General features: G+C 39.2%; 1 protein-coding gene across 2 annotated transcripts in view; it reads left to right on the top strand.

The window, feature by feature from the left end:
• Positions 1 to 1,899: 1,899 nt before the first annotated feature.
• Positions 1,900 to 21,002, top strand: part of CHN1 (chimerin 1) — a 176,452-nt gene continuing 157,349 nt past the window's right edge. The window contains exon 1 of one of the 2 annotated variants that reach the window (XM_004267333.3): positions 1,900 to 2,134. In XM_004267333.3, the coding sequence (XP_004267381.1) occupies positions 2,116 to 2,134 (19 nt within the window). In that variant the 5' untranslated portion in view covers positions 1,900 to 2,115. The remainder of the gene's footprint in view (positions 2,135 to 21,002) is intronic. The other variant, XM_049712783.1, reaches the window with a different exon arrangement.

Below are 21,002 nucleotides of genomic sequence, written 5' to 3'. Positions count from 1 at the left end.
CAAAGGAAAATTAGGTACCCAAAAGTTTGGGGACCTCTGAGAGAGTAAATGGTGTTTTTAGTTTTTGCTTTATCTAGTTGTGAGCAGATCAGCAGCAATCTTTACACGGTTCTAAAGTCTGTCCCACAAAGCCTTCTTGAGTGTCTCATTTATCTTCATGAGCTGTGTGTTTGTAATTTTTCACGAGCAGAAAGCCTGTTCAAAATCGAGTCCTTTTCATTAAAGATTTAAAATTCTGGGGATTTCAAGATTTATTCTGATATTAGTGGCTAAAGGAGAGCCCTTTTACTACATCAGAAAATTTCAGACATATAGCATCTTAAATATTTGCCCACTGATGTTGAATTATTTTACTATTTCTTTTTCTCTTGAGGTAACTGACGTGAAACAAAAGGCTGGCTCCTCCTTCCAACCTGCTTTTCTTTTTCTTCTGATCTTTGAGTCTGCTGTGAAAGGATGATGAATTAACTGTGGTTCTATTTGAAGTAGTAATTTTCATTTTTATAACGATTTTGATCCTCAAGATGAATTAAATAGAAGATATTGATATAATATTCTTAAAAGAATTAGTTGCAAAGTAGAGAGAAGAGGAAAATGACATTAGGGAACCTGAGGAACTGAAAGAGGAAAGATGCAGCCAGGAAGAAATGGGAACCAAAGAGAAAATCTACATGATTAGATGCTGAAATAGTATCAAATCCCTAAGCAGAGAAACAAGAAAAAAGGAGGGTTAAAAACAAAAACAAAAGCAAAACAAAACCCCCCAGGAAACAATCATAGCAACTAGGGAATACTGAATTTTTGAATACATTCAATGAAAACGACAAAAACCATCATAACCGAGCTTTTCAGTAACATCTTTTGCCTGATAATCTCAAGGCATTATATGGCTTCTCGTTTAATTAAGGCAAGGACAGAGGCGATCAGAGAACATCACAGAAAGAGGGATGCTGCCAGAGATTAACAGATAAATGCAAAAAGCTCAGGGGAACAATCTTTTGTGGTAAAGAAGTGCCAATCGGCGAGAAATGTTGATTTTTCCCTGAGGCAACATCAAAGAGGTGTAAAGTAAAAAGAAGGAAATTAGGTTTAAGCACTTAAAACAAATGATTTTAGGTATTCTCAGATGCTTTTTAACCGACGACAGTCTGACCAAGAACTACTCTTAGTGACTCCTAAGTCCAAATGGAGAGGAAAGCAACATTCAGTGCTTCTGTTCGACTCTAGGCTCCCTTCCCGGAGTCCTATAGCTTCACGTCAAGGGCTCCAGACTCTCCGTTAACCCCGGAGGCGCCGGGGGAGAGATATATCCTCAAACGAACCCGATCCCCAGATGACCCTGGCTGGGTCCTTGTGTTCACGGAGCATCCTCCAGTGACTCTCCTTTCGAGTAACAGCTCCTCTCTGCGCCTCCACAAATCCCATTCAAGAAAAAACCGGGGATTTCGGCTAAAACGCACACCGCCCCGCCCCTCCCTGGCTCCAGGAGGCCGCCTCCTGGGCGGCCCAGGCGGCTCCCAGCGGCACGGGGCAGGAGGGGCGCGCGCCCCCGGCGCCCGCGCGCGCCCGTTGCCATGGGAACGCACGGGGCTACGCCGCCCTAGGGGGAGACGGGAGGAGGCTCGGCGGCAGATCCTGTGGGAGACGCTATCGCAAGATGGCGTCTGCGAGGCCGCGGGATGCAGAGTGAGCGCGCCCCGCCGGGCGCTCTGCGAGACTGCTCCTCTCCCCGCCGCCGCCGCCGCCGCCACTGCGGCGCCGCCTCTCCTCCTGCCATTGCGCCGCGGCCAAGCTTCCCCGCCTCGCAGGTACCGGCGCCCGCGCGCGCTCCGCGTAGTGCACAGATGGCAGCGACAAGTGCCGGCTCGCCGAGGGCTAGCGGGTCCCCCCTTGTCCGGGTGCGCCTGACAATAACGCGTAAATAACTTTTTCTTGCAGCGGTGCCTGCCTCCCGGCCTGCAGCCTCCTCGCGCGCCAGCGCCCCCACCACGCCCCTCCGACTCCCCGCTCCCTCCGAGGTGTGAGCGCATCGGGCCGATGCGGTGATCTCCGGCCGGCCTGGGAGGAGCGCGTGGACCGGCGGGCGGCGGCGAGCAGTTGCCGAGCGCCTTTACAATGGCCCTGACCCTGTTTGGTAAGTGCAGCCCTTTGGCCGCGCCGCCGCAGGTGGGCCGCGCCGCGGGGCTCGAGGGCGGGGGCCGGGGCGCCTGGGGAGGGGACGCCGCAGGCGGTGTCTGGCGCGGGCCGGGGCCGCGGACTTGGGCCGCTCGGGGCGCCGGGCTCGCTCCCTCGCGCCTCTCCCATTGTTTCCTCTCCAGGCAGGGCCGATGGGCGTGTGCTCCCCTTGCCAATTCTGGGCAGGGAGGCTCTGAGGTCCTGGGTGTTTTGTAAACGGAAGATTCTCTAAGATGCCAACTTGGAAGCGAAGTTAGCTGGTTGTTTCCAAACCTATGTTTCTCAAGTCTGTAAATAAAGGTCCTGGAAAGTTTATTCATTTTGAACAAGATGTCTGTGCATCCCAACCTCCCTGGAATTGTCAAATGCCTGTGTTGATTCCTGTTGGATTTTGGGGGAATTTTTTGGACTCGGTATGTTCCTTTGGAAACAAGAATGAGTGGTGAATTTATTTTAATATTTGCTAAAATTGAAAATGTTGCTCTAACAAATAGAGTAGACAGAAGAAAGTTGGTACTGAAGATAAGTAGTCTCAGGTGAATAAGTAGTCTCAGGTGAATATCTTTGAGTATTTTACGAAAGTGTTATTTCTGTGGTGTAATTACTGTAACATTATTTCAGTGATTAAGACTTAAAGGTTTTTTTGTTTTGTTTTGTTTTTCCCCAGAGTCTGTAATGACAATGGGTTGGAAAGAAGGACTGAAAAAATACTTTATTTTCTTTTACAGAAACAAACTGTGGTACTTACGTACTTTGCTTTAAGAAAACTCAATATGTGAAAATTTAGATGATCAAAGAATTCAGTTTTCCAAAGGAGGAAAGTCCAATGATATGTACCTGATAGCTACAAGGACAGTCTTAGTGAGTTACTCACAATATCAAGTTTCCAGTTACATTTTAATAATGTCATTTGATCAAGCACTTTACAGGCATCACATACCACAGTGCTTTTTGATGTAAATACTTCAGAGTGAATTAATCTGCTGAAATTAAAGAATTACTTTTAGTTAACAATCTTATTTTTCAAATTAAATTTAGACCCAGAGAGGTTATTTCCCAAGGTCACATGGCCCTTTTGTGGCAAAACTGAGCCTAGGACATAGTCTGTCAATCTTCAGTCTGGGACTATGCTTACTTGGCCCAAATACCCACAGTACTAGAAATGACATTTCTTATTTGGTGGTTCTCCATGAGTGTTTTAAAAATGTTTCTTCTTTCTCTGAAAGAAATAATAAAAATATCTTGTTTTTCAGTACCTTGTATCAAATATGCATTACTTAGTAGAAGCATTTCCTTAAGTGTGGACTTTTTTGGTATAGAAGTTAAAAATGATGGCTTTACTAGTAGTTGATATTTTCTTTTGAAGAAGCATTTATCTTACATTGTTGTAGCTAATACATAGTAGTAAAATCTACTGCAGTAAATTCTCTTTAAAACTGTTTTTGACTTTCCTTCCTAAAGAGAGTCTGCATTTTCAAGGTTTGTTTTCAAAGATAAGATTTACGAATCAACGACTTTTAAAAGACTGACATTCTCGATGAATAAAACAGATAAATTGGGGAGACATGGAGTATGTGATGAGGCTCTTTTAAATGGATTCCTAAATTATTAAATCTTTAACTACTGAGGTAGAGGTGAGGAATGGAAGAGCATGGAATATGACCTCTAGAAGAAGGTATAAGAAACCACTCCCACCCCTCAGGATGAATAAAATATCTTTAAAATTTTAAAGTCATCTTGTGGGAATATAGAATTTAGTTTGCAAAATCCAATTTGGTTACAATTTTTAAGAACATTCCTCTGTTGTAAAGCAAAGTATATCTGTGTGCAGAGGCTATTTTCTCAGTAATGATAGAGCAGCAGTTGATCTCAAGAGTGTGGCTGCACACCACTCATCAGTCATCTGAGATGTCGGTTAAAAATGTAGATTCCTTTGCCCAGAGACCCACGGAATCTGCATTTTTATTTTTATTATTTTTATTCATTTTTTATTTATTTTAACATCTTTATTGGAATATAATTGCTTTACAATGGTGTATTAGTTTCTACTGTATAACAAAGTGAATCAGCTATACATATACATATATCCCCATATCTCTTCCCTCTTGTGTCTCCCTCCCTCCCTCCCTCACTGTCCCACCCCTCTAGGTGGTCACAAGACACTGAGCTAATCTCCCTGTGCTATGCAGCTATGTATATATGTCCATGCCACTCTCTCACTTCGTCCCAGCTTACCCTTCCCCCCCCACCGTGTCCTCAAGTCCATTCTGTACGTCTGCGTCTTTATTCCTGTCCTGCCCCTAGGTTCTTAATAACTTTTTTTTTTAGATTCCATATATATATGTTAGCATACGGTATTTGTTTTTCTCTGACTTACTTCACTCTGTATGACAGACACTAGGTCCATCCACCTCCCTACAAATAATTCAATTTCGTTTCTTTTTATGGCTGAGTAATATTCTATTGTATATATGTGCCACATCTTTATCCATTCATCTGTTGGTGGATACTTACGTTGCTTCCATGTCCTGGCTATTGTAAATAGAGCAGCAATGAACATCTCTGTGTCATTCCAATTTTAGTATATGTGCTGCTGAAGTGAGCACGAATCTGCATTTTTAGAGGAAGGGGATTTTAAAGGAACTCCTCTGTGATTCTAAGGCCCATTCAAGTTTAAGGACTATTATATTAATGATAAATACTAGATTTGCTCAAACTTGCCCAGTTCAAAATAGCTTTTTGAATATGTTAAGAGCAGTCCCCAAGGACTGCTAGAAGAAATAGATTTTATTTTAGATATTACTATTTAACTAATTGGTCTTAGTCAGAAGTACCTCATATCCCTTCTTAATAACCAACCTAGAACCGAGGAACAATGAAATAAAGTTCTAAGAGCTGGTGAAGAGAAGGTAGGAACAAGAAACTAGACAGGTGTGACTTTTCAGCCATCAAGGTCAGAGCTCCATAGAGTTTCTACCTAAGCCTCCCCAAAGTAACCACTGCCAGAGCTGAGGAAAAAGCATCCTGTCGGGTCATCCCTTGGCAGGAGTTTCTGTCATTTATAGCTAAACAGAGCTCTGGTTTATAGCCCAGCCAACTGATGAGATTGGGAACTCAGTTGCACTTCAGCTAGGCTAGCTAAACCTGAATAACTCTCTTCTCCACCTGGGTAGAATTGGCTCTGACATTGCCCCTGCTCCCTGCCTTTTTTTCTTCTTACCATTTATTTACCGTCATCACTGCCATAGATCACTTCTAATATTTAGGATTACACTGTAATTTCTTACATTCTTTCCTCACACTTTTCTACTGCCATGGAAACCTTTCATTATGCTGCTCTTTTTGGCATCTTTCACTATCCTGACACACCTGCCTATGGGCATCTTGGCAGAGATCCTTTGGAGCAGTTAAATGGGAATGGAGTATTCTTTGTGGTACAGTTAGGAAATGTTCTGATTTCCATTACTGTCCTGGCATTAAAATGTATTTTTAAAAAGACAGTTGTATATTTTCAGTATGATTTATTTGACAAAAAGCTAATTTTATAGGGAACTCCCACTTGAATACACTCTCTGCTGAAATTTTAATTTTTCAGACGTTGCTCATCAAGGAATATGAGAGGGAGTTACCTAAGCAGCAGGGTGCTCCGATGGTGAGAGCCCAGCTACTTTTTTTTAGAATGTTTCATCTTTTCAGCTGTCATTAAAATCACCATCCTTATTTAAGTACTTGTGCATATTCCTTCTTTAACTGGTGTCAAAAAGTTAACATCTCAGCTTAAATTTTTTTTCTTTTAGTGTTTGCAGACTTGGCACTATGTAAGAGAGATAAAAGAATTATAGTTGTTATACCTCTGATAGTCACCATCTGTGTACAGTGTAAGAGGAATGTTGGTTATGCAGTCTTTTGAGGCACATCTGCCCCTGCAAATAACCATCCTACAAGCATTCTGATCTTTGAAGATAGGAGACAGTGATATGTGTAATTACAAACATTTGACACAGTTGTCAAGAAGGGTTTCAGTTTCTTTTAGATCAGTGTTTTTCAACCTTTTTTTAAAATCACCCTCTGTAAGAAGCCTTTTAGACATTTTTTCTTAATTGTTCTCTCCATGAGACTCTGTTTATGGACTGTATGTTTGTCTGCTTTATGCATAAAAAGAGTCAAGTTTTTTGACTCCCAGAAGCTAAGTTTTGCTCCCTTGAGGGCAGTCTTACCCCCATTGAGAATACATGTTTTAGACTAATCTAAAGCAATCATAAGATAGTTAGGCAGAAAAATACTGTTTGGTTGTGCTTTATATGTCATATAATAATAGTTCTGAAGGAATGACTTAAGGACAGTAAGCTATATGTTTTTCACCAGATTGATTTAACTTCAGTATTAGCAGTTTGGTCCATCTTTTTTTTTTTTTTTTTTTTTTTTTTTTTTTTTTGCGGTACACGGCCTCTCACTGTTGTGGCCTCTCCCGTTGCGGAGCACAGGCTCCGGACACACAGTCTCCGGACGCACAGGCTCAGTGGCCATGGCTCACGGGCCCAGCCGCTCCGTGGCATGTGGGATCTTCCCGGACCCGGGCACGAACCCATGTCCCCTGCATCGGCAGGCGGACTCTCAACCACTGCGCCACCATGGAAGCCCAGTTTGGTTCATCTTGAGAGCAGCCGTGACACAGAGTTCCTTGCTGAGGCTGGGGTTTGTGTGCAGCTTTTCTCAAAAGTCCCTCTAGTAATGATAATATCCTTTGATATGGGTAATTGATGTTTTCTCAATCTTATAAAGTATCAGTAACAGCACCTTTAAAGAACTTTTTATCTGCAATATATAATCTAAAAGAAGTCAGTGAACTTGCTTTGCAAACCCGATGAAAGACAAATTCTCGAGTCTGGCCTTAACAACCAATTACCGGTCATAAGTCATTCTTACATAGAAAATGATTCCCATAAACTTTGATTTTTTTATTAATATCCTACTGTACTTAAAAAACAGAGTAGGAGAAACTAAGAAAGCAGAATGATGTAACCATATTTTATACTGAAAACTGATATTAAAAAAAGAATCATGTCTGTCAAAATAAAGTTACAAATATACATTCCTAATTTAGCTCCTTATATTTAAAAAGCAGGATGAGTACTTTGTGAACATACTAAAACCACTGCTTTGTGTACTCTAAAAGGGTGAATTTTATGGTATGTGGTTTCATCTCAATATAAGATTGTATTAATAAAATGATGGGGGAGGGTAGGAAATCAGGTTGAATAGAAGGAAAATTTACTTCACTTAAACTGTAAAAACAGAAAATACTATTTTTATTTATTTTTAATTTGTTGTTATTGTTGTTGAGTAACAGCTAATTTGTTCAGGATATAAGGTGATCACTTTTGTTCCAGCATCTTCTTTTGCACAGAATCTTGCACACATTAGGCAGTCAAAAGATACTTGCCAAATTGAATTAATGCTTCTCTTGTAACTTTCTATATTATATTCAAAACCATAAAATAATGTCTGACGCCAAACCGTTAGATTAAAAGAGCCAGACACCATGGATTGCAAATAGAAAAAACTTCATTCAGAAAATACTATTTTTAAAAGAGTGGTTTTACAACAGGAAGCTTTAGAACTCTCCATGTTTTTAGAAAGTTTTTTTTTATTTTTATTCCCCAAGGAACAAATAACAAACTTAAAAATTGATACGTTAAGATACCCCTACCTGTTTTGAATGGTTGTTTTAAATTTAGAAAAGCAAGCACTTCTTGGAAAGACTTATTGCCAGACAATGGAGTAGTTTGGGGAAGAAGGGAAGATGAGTCAGGCCAGGCCTGCCGCCAGCAGCTTGGTGGCGTGGGACCACCTCATTGTGTTTCATCCAGCTGTGCTGAAAGTGGTTCCTTTCCCTTTCCACTGGGACTTTTTACCTTTGGATTTCATTGGACCTTGTATATTTCATGGTGTAAAGCAAGCAGAAAAAGGATGTTGTCCAAGAAACATGATCTCCACTGGAATAGATTTTTATGACCACAAACTTGACATTTCAGAAATGGAATGTGTCCTCTTTAAACTGCTAATCTTTCCTGATTTTCCCATTTCTGCGATTAACACATAGTTTCAGTATATGACATCTTTCTGTCATATACTTTTTATACAGAATGTTGTTTTTCAGCTCCTTAATGGCTGTGAGATTACTTTGTCAGAGATGATTTTAGGATTTGAAGTAGCTTGTAATAGGTGGGACAGACAACAGGTATGTGGATAGATGTGCATTTGAGGGTTATGTAAACATCTGCCTGACTGAAATATTTCCCCTGCAGGCCTTTTATGGCGAATGAATTTTACACCATTATATTAAAATTAAAGCATGTTTTTTTAGCCTATTACCTGTAAAGAATAACATGCTAAATATAGATACTTATCTTCATATAGCATGGAAGAATGATTTTAATTTATGGACTGAAGATCTTAAAGTAGTAAGACAAACAAGTGATTTGACCGAGGGAGCTACACTGTAAGAGAAAAGAAAGTGGTGGAAGTGTTTGTTTGGAGGGTGGGGCACTACTGAGAGGGACTTGTGTTGTAGGTGGTGGTGTAATAAGCAAAGCAGTATAAAGCTCAGGACATCTGGGGTGAGGGCGAAAGAGTGGATGATAGAGTGGGAAAAGGAAGCAGAAACAAGAAGCCTACTCTTTCATAATTTTCCTAAGGAGTAGCTGTGTAGCCTGGGGTGTGTTTTCCTATTTAGTGATTCATTTACTCATCTGTTTGATGAATCGAGAGCCTAATATGTGCGAGGTATATATTAGTTCCTGTCCTCAAGGAACTTATATATGCAGTGGATGGTGACAGAGAAAAATGTATAATGTGCCAGGGGGCTAATGCTGTGAAGAAAAATGAAGCAGGGTGAAGAGGATGGGGCTAGCTATGCAGCAGAGTGGTCAGGGAAGGCCTCACAGCAAAGGTGGATTTTGAGCAGAGACTAGAAGGACGTAAGAGAAAGAGTCCTGTGAAAATGGGGAATCACCTCGTGGAACAGGATTTAAGGCAGGGATGTGCTCAACAGTTTTGAGAAACAGGAAGAAGGGCAACGTGGCTGGAGCAGAGTGAGCTGGGGAAGTGCTAGGAGGTGAAGGCAAAGAGACACCTGGGGGAGGAGGAGTGTTGGGGTCACAGATTATGTAGGGCTCTGTCCGTAAAGCATGGTAAGGACTTCAGATTTTACTCTGAGTGAGATGGGAAGCTCGTGGAGGATACTTCCGTAGCATGAAGTGCAGAGGAAAGGGCTTCGATTTTGGAGTAAGAGAGCTACGTTTAGTCCTTTCTCTGCCAAGTGTCAGCTCTAAATCCTAGTCTCATTTTCCTTATTTGTAAACAGGGGCTATTAATTCCCTTAACACGGTGGTTGAAGATACATAGTAGCTAATATTGTTACTAATATTATTATGATAACTATTAGCAAAGATCCAAGATACCAACAGAGTTTCTGTTTTTTTCACAAGTCTGTTGACCCACTTGAAAAAGTGGTTCTGCAATATTTCTGTTTGTATGTGTGGCTAAATATATGTCACATGCCACTGTAGACTTTGTCTGAGAATGCTCTGGTAGAGATCTGGTTCAGGGAGGTACAGGGAAGAGCAGAGAGATTTCTGATAGTGCTGGGCACTTGGTACTTTCTAGTGCACTCTGAAAATGTAAAAAATACACTGGCCAAGGCTTACTTCTCTCTTGGGAGGTAATCCAGAATATAGTCAGGTCTAGCCCCAGCCCCCATGACACTTAAAGTATATCAAGGACTGTGAGCTCAATGGCTGGCACATAGTAGGTGCTCAATCCAAGTTTATTGAGTGAATAAGTGAATGAGCGAAGAATAAACATGTGACAGTGGACTGTCACTCTATACACTTATCCTGTAAACAACCTTGAATCAGTTTAAACACTTATCTTTTTTCTTCCTCTATTATTTTGGGTTATTCTTGCTTATTGTATTAGCGTCCATAATTGGAAACTCAAACCTGCCTCTTAGAAATTTATTAGTCTAGCAATTCACTTCCCTACCTGAAATCCTCCAGCGAGTACCCATCACCATTAAGATTAAGTCCAAATTCCCTAGTTTGCATATAAGGCTGTCAAGATAGGACTGCTGCTGGGAGTTCCCTGGTGGCCTAGTGGTTAGGATTCCGGGCTTTCACTGCGGTGGCCTACGTTCAATCCCAACCACAAGCCACTCAGTGAGGCCACAAAAAAAGGTAGGACTGCTGCTTACCTACTTATTTGGCCTCATATCTTATCCCCTCCTCAGAGGCTGTGCTTCAGGCATGCTGAAGGACTTGAAGTCTCCAGAAGGGACTGTACCCAACGTGGCTTTGGCATCATTGCTCAAGCCCTTCTTTGCCCCACTCCCCTCTACACATCTCGCAAAACTCAGCTTGAATAGTCATCTCTCCTATGTGGTCTTTGTGAGTTAGTTACACCTTTTCTGCATCCATAGTGCTGTATATATGTCTCTGCCCTGCCACTTTTCATGTGGTGATATAATGGTTAGTTTATATTGTCCTATCTTCCCCATTAGGTGAAGTTCTTTAATGGGAAAGCTATGGATTTCTTTCTGTCCTTAACAACTGCCACTGTGATGCAGCCACTCAAGAGCTAAACAATAAAGGTTTCAATGAATGTATGATGTCACAGTAGTCTACTGTATTCCTTAAATTTGGAAGTTAATTTTAAGGCCCAAATCCGTATGGTATATGATACACACTCTCTAGTTTTCATAATTCTTTTGTTCATTTCTTCATTTTTAAAAAACTTTGGTAAATGTGCCATCATACCATCCCTTGGTTCCATGCTCTAATATGGAGCCCCAGCTGGAAGCTCGCAGAGGCTTGAATAAAACGGGAGCAGATTCTTTGAGGTTTAAATATAGTATTACTAAGCACCCACAGATGTTTCTAAATTATTTGGTATAATTAGATAACAAATTCCGCTTCATTAAACTATTGTTCCTTTTCATTTCAGTATTACAAAGGAATTGCACATAAATTAGCTTGGTTTGTTTGTGCTTTACCCTCACAGTAGCGAAGGTAATCAAATTGAATAGGAATTCAGTATGCAAATGGCTAACTTAACCTTTTAGAGGTCAGAAAATAAAAACAATATAATCCTTCTCTCATAATAATAAATTTGTGTGCTACATGAGCATTCCTATTAGTTTTCGTATATTCATTAGAAGAGCAGATATAAGCAACAGTTTCAGCATTCATATTTTTAAGTGGAAAGAAAAGGAAAATTTTACTTATTAACACCTCTCATTGTTCCAGAAAGAATCTGAGGTGGTTTCCAAAAAGATACAATGCAAGAGGATTAAAAACAGTTAAGCGTGGGAATTCGTTTTTCTCTGTCTTGTATCATTAGTTCCTTCCTCTCCCCTGAATCCTGGATCGTTTCCCTCTGATTACAGCCATGCTTTCCTATTCTATATGAGGGCGTTAGAACCCTCTCATGCCATCCTGAGTTATTAGTGGCCCTCTTCTTACCAGAGGTTTGTTGAAATGGCATTCTGTATACACCCCCCCCTCCTCCTCTACACTCTCTCTTCTCAGCCACCATATTTTATCATTATTGGTTATGAGACATTTGTGAATGTCATTAATCTCTAGTGAAAAAAAGATTGACAACTGTGAAAGGAGAAACTTTTCTGACGTTTGTTGAAACAAGGAAGACTTTCTTCAAGACTATTGCAATAGGTGTCAAGACTATCACAATAGGAGAGAGAGATCAGGCTTAACTACAAATATAAGAACAAGTGGGGATTTATAGTCAAGGAGCAGATTGGTGGGGGGGTGATCAGTGGATGGAAAATTACTAAGAGGAGACAAGGATGGGGGAGTTCTTGTTAAACTGACCTAACAGGATTCTTGCTGAGGGCAGGCCAGGTGGTCAAATATCAAGGGCCGGGGGTGAGGATTTTTTTTTAAATTAATTAATTAATTTATTTATGGCTGTGTTGGGTCTTCGTTACTGTGCATAGGCTTTCTCTAGTCTAGCCCTCTCTTTGTGTTGAGTGGAGGCTACTTTGCGTTGCGGTGCGAGGTACTCTCATTATGGTGGCTTCTCTAGTTGTGGAACATGGGCTCTAGAGTGCAGGCTCAGTAGTTGTGGTGCATGGGCTTAGTTGTTCCGTGGCATGTGGGATTTTCCTGGACCAGGGCTCGAACCTGTGTCCCCTCCATTGGCAGGCAGATTCTTAACCACTGCGCCACCAGGGAAGTCCCGGGGTGGGGGGGTGGTGAGGAATTTGATTAGGTATCAGGAGGGATCAGGTATCAAAGGTGTGGGATTCTTTCTAAAGTGACTTAGAATTGCTAAAACTGGGCAGTGCAGGCCTGGCAAGGCCAGGGGTCAAGGTTGAGCCCTTTAGAAATGGGATTAGAGGAGCCTAACTAAAGTTTGGTCAAGAAGAGCCTCCATTCTGCTTCTGTTTGGAAGTGCTTTATCAGTTCATAGCCAGTAGACAGTGGCTTCTCCATTGTTGTCATGTTTGATCTTTTTGCACTATTTGCTATTTTTGATTGCCTCTTTCTTCTTGAAACTTTTTTCTCGTCTTTCAGACATTGTATTCTCTAGCTATTCTTTTCTTCCCTTTCACTGTTCCTCAGTTCTCTCTTGTTTGCTCCCCTGTTACTGCTTTTCAGGAATGGACCTTCCTTTCTCACTTGGGAATATATAGGCTTCAGCAGTGAGTACTGTGTGGGTGATTCCCAAGTCTCCATCTCCAGCTCTGCCCTTCCATGCCCTCCAAATCGCTATCAGGATTTCCTGCGGACATTTCTGACTCCACACATTTCCAGCCCCAAATCCTTAGCTTTTGTCCTTCTGTCCTCCCTCCCCTTGCCTCTAGTACCCAGTCAGCTGCTAACTCTTGCAGCTTGATCTCTGCAATAGCTTCCGTTCTGTTCCTTTCTCTTATTTCCAGCTCTTGCTCTGCCTTTCGTTTCAGTACCGCAATCCATACCCTCCGCCTCCTGCCACCCATTCAGAAGGAATCCCTTCATCTTCTGAATTCTTTATCATTTTATCCATGAATCTCCTGTGACATTTGTCAATGTGTTCCTCTCACAGTAGTAATGTATCTTTATCATATGTTTTCTAGGCTGATGGTTCCTATAAGGGAAGAGTCATTCTCATTTCTGTACTTGGCACATGTGCTTCACATATAGCAGGTGCTCAAAAAATATTTAAGTGAATAAAAGAGTTATTAAACCACAGTACTTCCATAGTTGAACAGTTTCCAGGGTAGAAATATAAAGCATTCTCTAATTTTTTCTATAACTTTATAATACTTTAAACAAGTTAACAATAGTAAGCATATCTCAAAATCTCTCATATATTGTTTTTGTTGTCTGATGATCTTATTTTCAGTCTTTAAAGGAAGAAATGCATATATTCCTGCAGTATTGATACATGTCAAGGGCAGATATGTCATTTACTTTGTGATTGGTTGCTTTTGTTAGCTTGACTTTTTCCAAAAGTTTCTGGTGAAATTCTGGTTGAATTTATACTGCTTTTTATTCTGTAGAAATCCTCTTAATCCTGGAGAAGGGGCACTAAACAGTAGATACTACACACACAGGGCTTGTTAATTTAGGTTGTTTTGCTGGTCCCTTTAATGTTGCATTGTGTCCAGTATTCACCTGAAAACAGAATACTCTCCCTCCTTGTGGAGAGACCGTGCTAAAAGTAAGAGAAATGATGGGTTCTCCTGATTTCATACACGTTCTCTGCTCTTTTAGACTTTCTCAGGCCATTAGCAAGGAGATGGTGAAGAGCCCTGCCTTGTTCAAGCTCCCTTTCAGGACTCGGTGGGTTAGCCAAGTTCATAGGACATTTGTATATTAGTCCGCCATTTGGAAACTGGCTTATGAAGTGTTTCTAAAGTTGCTGAATAGAAGTCACTAAGCAGTGGACCAAAAAGCTAATGCTAGTGATTGTTTTTCAGAGTGTGCTGAAACCCAAAAAGAAAGATGAAGTCTGTGGTTTATAGAACATTTCATGTATTGACAGTAATACTTCATTTAATTGTGAAAAATTTTTTTATGAAAATGATTTTGCCACTCCTATAAGTTGCTTTTGGTGAGCCTACCTATTTAAGTCTTTGGATGACATTTGTTAATATTCTCAGATTTAGATGTTATAAAAATGCTCATTATATATGTGTGCAAAATACGTAGTTAAAGATGAGAGCCATAAAAGCAAAGTTCGTGTTTTTTCTTCATTATAACGTTGAAAAGTGGAACCAGAGACTTTTAAGTTATATTCTTTGAATGAGAAATGATTCTCAACTTGCCAGTTCACTCTTTTAGTTGAACTTAAAAGGATAAATTATTTCTAAAGAACAAGAAAAAAGAACAAGATGGATTAATTATACAGTAATAAAAAGAAAGGAGGAAACAGACGTTGCTCTACAGTAGGGAGACTTGCAGAATACTTCGAGGCCTGTCATCCTGAATTTTCCAGACAGATGGCTCTGCAGTTCTCTGGAGAGACAAGAACCTCTTTCTTGGGCTGCCCCTGCCCCACCTGCTGTTCTGCGTCTCTCCAGACAGAGGAGCTCTTGCTCTCTCTTTTTTCTCAATCTTTCACACAACCTGGGGAAGGATGGGAGGGAAGGAGCAGTGATTGCACACGCAGATCCCTTGTTTCTCTGGGGTGAGACCTCATTCAGCTCCAGGTGCCTTTTGACTTCACTCCTCTAATCAAAACTTTTCTCCTTTCATCTTGTTTTTCAGTTATCATAATTGACCTTAGGGAAAACAGAGGCATTTGAAAACTTGAAAATGATATTTTGAAGTAATTTTCACTTAATCAAAAGTTAATAAAAGTCTCTACAGAAAATATCCAACGTTTCAGGTCCTGTAATAAGCTATTTTCCGTTACCAGGAGAAGAAGGAACATTAACGTATGCTACGTGTATTAATGTTAGATAATTTGCAAAAGATCTGTCCCAAGTAGTCTTTTTCATTAGTAAGGTTACATTTAAAATAAATGGGCACTTTTTTTTTTTTAACCAGGAAATGAGAGAGATCTTAACAAATGTAAACTACAACTCTTTGATGAAATAAATTTAAAAAAATTTTATTTTATATTGAAGTATAGTTAGTTGATTAACAATGTTGTGTTAGTTCCAGGTGTACAGCAGAGTGATTCACTTATACATATACATGTATCTATTCTTTTTCAAATTATTTTCCCATTTAGGTTATTACAGAATACTGAGCAGAGGGATAGATTGGGAGTTTGGGATTGACATGTACACAGTGCTATATTTAAAATAGGTAACCACAAGGACCTACTGTATAGCACAGGGAACTCTGCTCAAAATGGGCACTTTTAATATGTTGCTTACTATGTATTTTCAGCCGCCATAATTAGATGGCAAGGTACAATTTTTATTTATTTTAAAATTTAAACAGAAGGCTTATGGAAATATAATTAAGCTCCATTTAATTAGTAATCCCTAGATTGAGAGATCAAGAATTTATAATATCTAAATTTTTTTTATTGAGAAAATGCAGCCACTTTTAATAATAAATTCTCTCAATCAGCACTTTTTCAAACTTACGTTATGATTTTAAGGCAGACTTAGAAATGGTAATATAAACTGAAATGAATGAAGTCTACCACTTTAAACTCTCATGTTCTATATTTCCGATCTATTTCCTTAAGTTATATCCATCTGAAACTTTTTCCTAATTATAAAAATACACTGTTAATGCTGAAAACTTGAATGAACTGGTATATTTAACACCGTATTATCATTTTACATACTCTTTTCTAAAGAAAGCAAACCAAAGATGAAATTTAATAGTCTTCACGTTTTATTTTCCAGTGCCTTATTATAAAAAGATGCATAGCTCCTGAGAAAGCTGCTGTAGAAATAATGTTATCTATCATATTGTCACAAGGCAACTAAAATATTATGGTAGTTATGTTGTAAATAGTCATTTATAAAACTCTAATAAGAAAGAAGTCATTGTGGTGGGCCAAAGAAAACATATTTTGGGGTTGGTGGTGAGGCAACTCTAGGCCACTATGTAAATTTAGAATATTAATATTTCATCTTTAATATTATATGAAAAAATAAAACGATGCTGTTTCTAAAGTCTAAAGAGGATCATATGAGCATGACCCTGGGCCATCTTCACATACTACGTACCTTAACTCCTAACTCAGCTTGTAAACTTTTGCTTATAAGACACACACACAGAGGATCTATGGATGTATCTATTTATTAGTTCCACTAAACTTTAGAATTCTTGTTAACTTTGCAATTGAGTTTTTATAAACAACAAAAGGCCTCTATTTTGCAAGGTACTATCCTAAGACTATTTGCTACATTACAAAATTAGGAGAATTATTCTAACTTCTCCACTGACTAAATGCTCGTAAAATCCTTTTGGTATATAAGATTCTCAGGCTTCATAGTTGCATAATATATCTTACCAGCCTAACTCCTGAGGATGCTCTTAAGATCAAATGTGATGGTTTGGCTATAAATATTCCAAGTGCTTTAGAAGAAGGATCATAAATTCACAAATGTACTTCATTACAGTTATTGGTATTTGGGCCCTGGAAAACTGAATACTTTGATTTAAATTAAAGTAACATTTTGAATATTGAGAACATTGTATTGAATATTAGAATGATTTGCTTCTGGAACTGTACTGATGAATAGAGTGAAAACATTTTCTAGGGAGTCCACAAGATGGCGCTTGCCAACCTGTTTCCTTGGTTTTTCCTTATCTTAAGGAAATTTGGCAACAATTTAAGAAGGAATATCTAAATATTAATGTATTTTAAATGCTAAAGCTTAGAGTTCCAGAAAGCTTGACTCCTTAAAATTGATGAGCTTCAATTTAACGTTTTGAAAAGTGCTCATTTCTAATATCGGAACTAAGAGTCTTTGCTAAAGTTTAAGCTTATTTTGAAAACACGCTGGGATCTGTATAATACAAGGGCTGCCTCCATTCACCTCTATTTTTATTCACACCTATTTTTAAAGAATATGTGATTCTTTAATATGTGATTTGTGAGACATCTAGTCTAGACATCTTAAGCGATTGATGTTTATAAGGACCTGGCCAGTAGTAATTGTTCTAAAATAAACAGGAAGGTGTAGTTGGAATATAGTTTAGAATTTCTAATTATGAATGAGATTTAATAAGTGGAACAGTAATGAAGGGTAACAGGAATCCACCCAGTCATAATATGGATTACATTAGGCTTCATTTTTACTCTTGTGCCTTTAGCATTTAATTAATACTGTTTTACTTGTTTACTGTTTACATTAACATTGTTAGGGAAGGGAATCGTATTAAAATTATGTTGGGGTTGGTAAGGGAAGTTTTATATTTGTTTATTGTTTTGTGAAATCCTGTGCATAATTTCAAAGAAAAGAGCTATATTCATAAAAAACTTAAGACAAGAAAGTATATCCAGTAAAATTTAGAGCAAATTAGGTTTTAGGTCTGTAGCATTCCATAAGTCTGATTTTTTTTTAGCCTCATCATAAAAGTAGTCAATAGAATCAGAAGAGTCGTCAGTAGGATCAAAGGCCTGTCATGAAATAAGAACAGTAAAAGGAATTTTCTGTTGAAAACGAGGTCAAACTTGGAAAATCTAAATTAAAGCTTACAATCAAATATTTTAGATGATTGGGAAAGTAGTCATTTTTCACCATTCTTATGAAGGTTTGTGGAAAAAGAATCTTGTATATATGGAGAAAGAATCACTAAGGGTTTCTTTTCAAAAACAATTATCATAAGTGCTGGCTGCTAAGCTTGCATAATGGATGTGTTCCGTGGGTAGGCTGCACATTGAGACCATTCCTTTGTCAGCTTTCCCTTTCCTATATCAAGGCTTCAGTGTTCGGTTTCAGGTTGCCATCATTTACATCATACTGTTTTGCACAGGATCTCCTTTAAAAAGGCTTATATAACACAATCTCTTTAAAATTCAGTAGTTTTCATTGAATTTACGTAAACATTGAATCTAAGCTAAATTAGTTTCTGAGCTAAGGGGCTTCCTGAGAAACGTTGGTCAGAGAAATGTAACATGGGAACAGATGTAGGGGATGTACACATAGCACACAGGGCTGATTCATCCATTGGCATCTTTGAATGCTGAGATCTTAAGATTTCATTTTTAAAGTGCTTAGATTGTTTTTCCATTGATAAAATGAAGATTGTGCTTTCAAGTGTGCCTGTTTCCACATTTTTTCCTAGAATTCTAAAAAAGTTCTGAAAAAAAATCAAGCAATAAAATTCCTTTCTTTATGTCTTTAAATTCACAGTCCACATTTGAGACCAAGTGAAAATGAAATAGCTCAAACTGAAATGTGTTCTTTGTGGGTCTTTCCCATCACATCTTTAGAAAATGTAGACATGGATATAATTGTCAAGGAAAGGATTTGTCTTTTCAGTTGGTTGACTGATTGACTTTTTTTTTTGTTTCTAGAACACATGAGTTCTAAAGCTTGATTTAGACTTAGATACATTTTACTCATTTCTTCTTCTAATCTCTTAACAGTGACCTGTTAAATTTGAGATTTTTGGCCCTGAGATTTTTTGGCCCATGACAAACACTATTTGAGATAATTATTGCACCCTCTGATCAAGTTGTACTTTATCAGTAGAACTACTGACGTTATCCTAATAACAGTGGAACTGTAAAGGAGCCATATTTATTTATTCCCTAAGGATTATTTTTCATTTTAAAGTGTCATATACATACAGAAAAATGTACAATACATAAGCATATTTAAGTAAAATACACAAATATCAATAAATAAAAATAGTAAAATATAGATGTCATAAGCTTGATGAATTATTACAAAGTGAACATACCTGTGTAACGACTACTCAGGTCAAGAAATACAACACTGCCAGCATCCTAGATAGTCCCCTTTGGAACCCTTCCTAATCGCTATCCCCTCCAGCCTCCCCAAAGTTTATTACTATTCCAATGTCTAACACTATAGATTTAATTTTGCCCGTTTTTTTTTTTTTTTTAACAGCATTTTTTCTTTTTGGTGGTGAGGATGAAATGCTTTTTCATACTAGAGTCTTTAGTAGAGTTCAATTCAACCTGGTAAAATGCTTCTGAATCTCATAGAAGGGGAGGGAATTGTGTACGTGGGGAAACACTGTATTTTTAAAATACATTTTAAATTATAAATTTAAAAAATGAACATGGTATTTCCTGGTATATAACTATCTATTTTAAATTTATTTATTTATTTTTGACTGTGTTGGGTCTTAGTTTCTGTACGAGGGCTTTCTCCAGTTGCAGCGAGCGTGGGCCACTCTTCATCGCGGTGCGCGGGCCTCTCACTGTCACGGCCTCTCTTGTTGCGGAGCACAGGCTCCAGACGCGCAGGCTCAGTAGTTGTGGCTCACGGGCCCAGTTGCTCCGCGGCATGTGGGATCCTCCCAGACCAGGGCTCGAACCCGTGTCCCCTGCATTGGCAGGGAGATTCCCAACCACTGCGCCACCAGGGAAGCCCACTATCTATTTTAAATTGCTAAAAGATGTCAATGGCAGGTGAAGGTATGTGCCGTTGCCAGCAGAAAAAGGGACCTACAGTAACACAACCTCACATTTGTTTTTCACACTTGCTGCCAAAGGCAGAGGAGAATAAATAGGTGGGGTTAGGGATTGCTGGGGGACATTTGAGGGTCATAAACTGATATAACCATAAGCGTGGCATTTCTTTGAACTCAGAAAAAATTATTTATTACTGCTTTGCTTAGTTAATGGACAGAGTGCTGATGAACTGAGATGTCACTTTTGGAAAACTGCGTTGAATTAAGGAGTGTCGGACTCATAAATTCTTTAACACAAATGGGAAGAATTTTTTTTATTACTTTGGGAGATATGTTCAGGCAGTCATAGAAAAGATGCTGAATAGCCTGGGCAATGTTTTTGTACTTCACTTAGTGGGAGTTTCAGTAGGTGTGACCTTATTGAGAAGTTAAATTGCTTTGTCATATGAAAATATTTGTTAAAGGGACGTTTTCAGTGACAAAAGATAATGGTCCTGTGAATGATACAGTAGCTTCTGCAGTGCTTTATAGCCTTGATGCTGAGAATCTTCACATAATTTTACCTGTCTTCTTTTTAGCCCAGTCTCTTAGATATATGCCTGTGGAATTTTTTTTTTTTTTTTTTTTTTTCCAGTACGCCAGCCTCTCACTGTTGCGGCCTCTCCCTTTGCAGAGCACAGGCTCCGGACGCGCAGGCTCAGCGGCCATGGCTCACGGGCCCAGCCGCTCCGTGGCATGTGGGATCTTCCCGGACCGGGGCACGAACCCGTGTCCCCTGCATCGGCAGGCGGACTCTCAACCACTGCGCCACCAGGGAAGCCCCACCTGTGGAATTTTTTAGTTTATCTCAGAACTCTTGCTTTATCATCACTTTGCAAAATGACATGTCTACATAGATGTTATTATTATAAATATATGAACAAAGGCCAAATTATTAGAATTCTTATCCAACTTGAAGTTAAAGAGCCAGGTTAGCTTCCTCAGCCAGTTGCTTAAACAGATCTTAGAGCACATTAAGAGGCATCATTTGATGATGGCACCTTTCTCCAATTGGGTCCCTCCTCTTGCCGGATGTGGATTAACCTATATCCAAGGTGCAAAATTTGGCCAAATTTCACATTCCAAGATGATTCTCAAACCAACCTGTATGGAAGTTTTAAGCTTTTTTTCAATTTGCAAATTAGTTTGAAGTCGAGCTGCTTACTTTACTGTTCCCACCTAGGACGTGTCTTCTTTTTA

This window comes from Orcinus orca, chromosome 7 (genome assembly GCF_937001465.1).
Source record: "Orcinus orca chromosome 7, mOrcOrc1.1, whole genome shotgun sequence".
Taxonomy (NCBI): domain Eukaryota; kingdom Metazoa; phylum Chordata; class Mammalia; order Artiodactyla; family Delphinidae; genus Orcinus; species Orcinus orca.
Note: the sequence above shows the minus strand (reverse complement) of the source record. Positions and strands in the feature narration are given on the sequence as shown.